At 50.3% G+C, this 5,279-nt stretch overlaps 1 protein-coding gene across 1 annotated transcript; it reads left to right on the top strand.

The window, feature by feature from the left end:
- Positions 1–622: 622 nt before the first annotated feature.
- LOC101757549 (pentatricopeptide repeat-containing protein At3g29230) lies at positions 623–3,389 on the top strand. The gene has a single exon (XM_004962931.3). The coding sequence runs from the start codon at positions 765–767 to the stop codon at positions 2,616–2,618; it is 1,854 nt and encodes a 617-aa protein (XP_004962988.2). The 5' UTR covers positions 623–764; the 3' UTR covers positions 2,619–3,389.
- Positions 3,390–5,279: the final 1,890 nt, after the last annotated feature.

The raw sequence follows: 5,279 nt of genomic DNA, 5'->3' as shown, positions 1-5,279 counted from the left end.
CCACCCCTACCCAATGTCAATCTTCATTGTATAAACAGTAAATCGGCTACTGTTCATTGACTTTTAGAGCAAATTACTATGGCTGGCCCCCTGATTAGGAGCTCAACCTCCGCCAGTGGTTTGCGGTGTGAGTGTGGCACGTGCACGTGCGCACCAAAACTAGTGCGAGTGTTTTGCCACGCACCCGCTCGGCGCCGCACCGCACAATGGCAGCAGGAGAAGGAAAGTGTCGCCGCACAGGCAGAGCAGAAAAGAGCGCGAAAACCCCAGATTCAATTCCTCGTGGACCAAAATGCATGGTAAAAGAACGGCCCAAACCGTTCGGCCCAGGGTCTGGCTGCGCTGAAGCGGGCCTGACAAACGAAATGGGGCGGAAAGGCTACTAGGCCCATCAGTTGCCACGCGAATGCCATAGTGGGCTGCTGACAAACAAAATGGCGGCGGCCGGGTTACAAGCCCATCATCGATCCCAGGCCTGTAGACAAACGAGCCCAGCCAAAATTACGGCCCATCACAATGCATAGCCTGGCCCAAATCTCTTAGGCCACGTCACTTCTTCTTCGTTCCGGCTACCTCTAAAAAAAATAGGTTTCGTCCCGGCCCCACTGTCAGCCAACCAGACCACATCCCCAGGCCTCCCCCTCGCCCGAGCTCAGCAGCTCCCCTCCCTCGTCTCGCCTCGCCGGCCGCGAAGGCCCCATCCTCTCCGGCGGCGGCGACCGCCCACCACGGCGGCGCCACCGACGCCGCCGCACCGACCTTAGATGTCCGCGGCCGCCGCGTCCCCCGCGCTGCGCCCGGCGCCGCGGTGGGGCGGCGCACCGTCGCACCGCCGCCTCGTGGAGGAGCACCTGGCCTCGCTCCCGCACGGCCTCCCGCGCCTCCGCCACGTGCAGGAGCTCCACGCGCAGCTCCTCAAGCAGGGGCTCCACCGGGACCCGCACGCCGCGTCCAAGCTCATCGCCTCCTACGCGCTCCTCCACCGGGTCCCCGCCTGCCGCCGCGTCTTCTCCGCCGCCGCCGCGGCGCTCCCGAGCGTACCGCACGCCGCCAGCACCACCTTGCTTGCCAACACGCTCCTCCGCGCCTACGCGCTCAACGCCCTCCCGCACGCCGCGCTCGCCGCCTTCGCCGCCATGCCGCTGCGGCAGCGGGACACCTTCACCTATTCCTTTCTCATCAAGGCGCTCGCCACGGCGGGTGTCGCGCCCATCCGCGCGGCGCACTCGCACGTCGTCAAGCTCGGGTCCGTCGAGGACACTTTCGTGGGGAACGCGCTGATCGACGCATACTCCAAGAGCGGCGCGGTCTCGGACGCCACGAAGGTGTTCGACGAAATGCCGGTGCGGGATGTCGTGTCCTGGAACACGGCCATGGCCGCGATGGTGCGGCAAGGGGAGGTTGCTGGTGCGAGGAGGATGTTTGAAGAGATGCCTGAGAAGGACACAGTGAGCTGGAACACCATTCTGGACGGGTACGCCAAGGCTGGGGAGGCGGAGCAGGCCTTCGAGCTGTTCCAGCTCATGCCAGAGAGGAATGTGGTGTCGTGGTCGACGGTTCTGTCAGCCTATTGCATGAAGGGTGACATGGAGATGGCACGGGTGATCTTTGATAAGATGCCGACCAAGAACTTGGTGACATGGACCATAATGGTGTCAGCTTGTGCGCGGAAGGGGCTTGTCGAGGAGGCAGGTAGGTTGTTTACTCAGATGAAGGAGGCTGCCGTGGAACTTGATGTAGCTGCCGTTGTGAGTATCCTGGCTGCATGCGCGGAGTCTGGCTCCCTTGCCCTTGGGAAGAGGATTCACCGCCATGTGCGGCAGAGGAACCTGGGGAGATCAACCCATGTATGCAATGCCCTGATGGACATGTTCTGCAAGTGTGGATGTGTTAACAGAGCTGACTACATCTTTGACACTGAGATAGTAGAAAAGGACTCGGTGTCATGGAACACTATAATTGGAGGGTTTGCAATGCATGGGGATGGTGGAAAGGCACTGGACCTATTTGCTGAAATGAAGCAGCAAGGGTTTCGCCCTGATGCTGTGACCCTAATCAATGTTCTCAGTGCCTGCACGCACATGGGGCTTGTGGAAGAAGGGCGCCAGTACTTTGCCAACATGGAGATAGACTATGGCATCAGGCCTCAGATAGAGCATTATGGGTGCATGGTTGACCTTCTTGGCCGTGGAGGGCTGATCAAAGAGGCGGTTGACATGATCAAAAGTATGCCATGGGAGCCCAATGAGGTCATATGGGGATCCCTTCTCAGTGCGTGCAGACTGCTCAAGAATGTGGAGTATGCAGAACTGGCAGTGGACGAGTTGAGCAAGCTGCAGCCCTCGAATGCAGGGAACTATGCTGTCCTCTCAAACATCTATGCAGAGGCTGGGCAGTGGAGCGACATGGCAAAGGCGAGGGTGCAGATGAAAGAAACAGGGTCTCAGAAAACAGCAGGCTCAAGCTGGATAGAACTCGATGAGGCGTTCCACGAGTTCACAGTTGGGGACAGAAAGCACCCAGAGTCAGAGCAGATATCCGAGATGGTCGGTAGGCTGAGTTCGCATGTAAAGCGTGCTGGCTGCATTCCAGCAGGCCATGAACTGCTTGTGCAATGAGTCATCTTCCAAGCGCATGCTCGTGGTTATACTACAAATGTGGAATGCTCCACAGGTGATTTGCGCTGCAGGCTGGCTGTGTAATCCGAAGAAAGGAAAGCACCAGCTTCAGTGAAATTTGTGGCACTGCCTGCAACCAAAAAGTGAAACTATGACACGGCCTGCAATCATGACGATGCTACGGCATGGTACAGAAGTTTTCATGATGGACTAGGATGCCCAAGAGATGGTTCAACCATTTCTTAGCGTCAGCACTTCTGCCATCAGCTTTGCTCTGCTAATCTGCCACTGTGATGAAAGGTGCTGATGATAAGGACTGTCAAACTACTGACAATACAGTGATTGGTTGGTCAGATTGTTGGCGTTTCTCAATTCTCAGCATCTGCACTTGTGCCATCATTTGATCCATAGAAGATATAGAATTAGGCTCTTCTCAAAATGCATAGAGTAATGGTGAGAAGACAGGAGGTTCAGCAAAGCAAATTTTGCCGTTCCATTGTGACAGTGAAGTGATTATTTTGGAAGATGAACTAGTTATGGGTGTTTGCCTGTTGGTGGCCCCAAGTTTTTACATGTATCATCTTTGTAACATGTGCATGATTGAGAAAGTACAGATTATTTCAAATGGAGTTTGAGTAGAGGCACCTGGAAATGTGCTTCGAATGTAATCAAACACACCGCATTTCGCTGTTCTCTTGATGTTTGTGATTTGTTGTCTCAGTGCTATGATATATAGCTCAATTTATTTCCAGGATAGTCTGGTCAGCTTTTTGCAGGGGAAGAAAAACCAAACCTATAGTTGTTTCTAACTTTCTATTCATCAGTGGACATATTTGATTAATTTGCTACATCATTTGCCTGCCGCTAGCTTAACGTGTCAAGAATTGCATCTCATTTGTACGTTTCTTGCTGTGATTCCTGTACCTTTTTTTAAAAAAAAATGAGGTTGTCATCTATTACTGTCTGTTTTATGCAAGAGGAAATATCATGCCTGCATCCAAACTGTGCTCTTCTGTGCACCAGAGGATCCTCTATATTGTGTCCTTTCTGCATAATGAAGTTTCTTGTAACAACCTTTTACTAATTGCGATGCACGCAAGCCTGTAGCCTACCAACTCATAGATCCTTGGATGAAACAATCACAATTCACAAACATGGAAAGGCAACATATATTCCCTAACATTTAAAATCCAGGTCAAAGATTTATCTAGGTATTGTTTTCCCCCCATCGAACCATTGCCCAATAGCTACTGAATACTTCCTTCCTGTGATCCATTATATTCTTATGATATGATGTTATGCCATCATTCTGTTTCTGCTGTCATTAATAACCGGATAATTCCTAAAGCACTGGAAGGATTCATTCCTTCTGCTTGGGATCCCCTGAATCTATGAGCTATTAAAATTTATGTTTTGAATTTTCATGTACTTCTGCTGCTACTGGTTGCTGTTGTTGCTTGATTGCTTTTGAAATAACATGTTTGTGCTACGTGTCCAGGCTATATCACCCCTGTTCTGCTCATCTTATATATTGTATTTTGGATTGGCTGAAGTGCCCTGCAAGTTGCAGCAATGCTGCAGAATCTTAGTGAAAAAAAATGAAGTGTGTAAGGCTGATAACTCTTGATGCACATTTTTATGGGCCAAGCTTAATTCTTTGCTTCACATACGATCGGCTTGGTCCTTGAAGGCCTGTTAGAGCTCTAGGTTGCCATCAGGTGATCACTCTGCTTGTGCATTTATATCTTCAGTGATTTTTCTTGCTTTGTGTCATCAGCTTTGCTCTGTTAATCTGCCACTGTGACGAAAGCTGCCGTAAGTACTGTCAAAATACTGGCAGTACAGTGGTTGGTTGGTCAGATTGTTTGCATTTCTCAGGATCTGCACTTGTGCCATCATTTGATCCGTAGAAGATTTAGAATTAGAGTCTTCTCAAAATGCATAGAGCAAATGTGAGAAGATAGCAGGTTCAGTAAAGCAGGTTTTTGCCTTTCCATTGTGACAGCCAAGTGATTAAGTTGGAAGATGATTCAGTCATGGGTGGTTTGCCTGTTGCTGGCTCCAAGTTTTACATGTAATCATCTTCGCAACACGTGCATGTTTGAGAGGAGGGCACATATTATTCCAAATGAAATTTGAATAGAGGACCTGGAAATGTGTTTTGGATGGAATCAGAATCAGAAGCTCTGTATTTCACTGTTCCCTTGGCGTTTGGGATTTGTTGGCCGGCCACAGTTTGCCACGCCAAACATTAGGCTCAAATTTTGGTAGGTGTTTGGTTCGTTAATTAAGTTTGGCTCGCCACGTGTGCTCGCCACAGTTTTTTGCGTCAAACCTGTGGCGACCTTTTTCTCCGCCACCCCCGTGTCGCGCCACATACGCATTGCTTTTTTCTGCTCATCCGTGCAGCTGCGTGCAGTCAGACGGTCACTACCGTCACCTAGACTCATTTTTAATTCAATGCTCAGACTCTTGAACCGAGGAGCTACCAGCCTGAGCGTTCAATCATATTTAAGTACTGTTCTAGTTGATTTTATTTTCAAAAATACGCTTGCTGGAATTTTTTAACCTCATTGTTGCTTGAAGAAAATATCTTATCTCATTTTAACACCAAACCGAACACTACAGATTTACTTTTATCAAACATTTGTGGCAGCTATC

Source organism: Setaria italica, chromosome III (assembly GCF_000263155.2).
Source record: "Setaria italica strain Yugu1 chromosome III, Setaria_italica_v2.0, whole genome shotgun sequence".
In the NCBI taxonomy this organism is placed as follows: domain Eukaryota; kingdom Viridiplantae; phylum Streptophyta; class Magnoliopsida; order Poales; family Poaceae; genus Setaria; species Setaria italica.
Note: the sequence above shows the minus strand (reverse complement) of the source record. Positions and strands in the feature narration are given on the sequence as shown.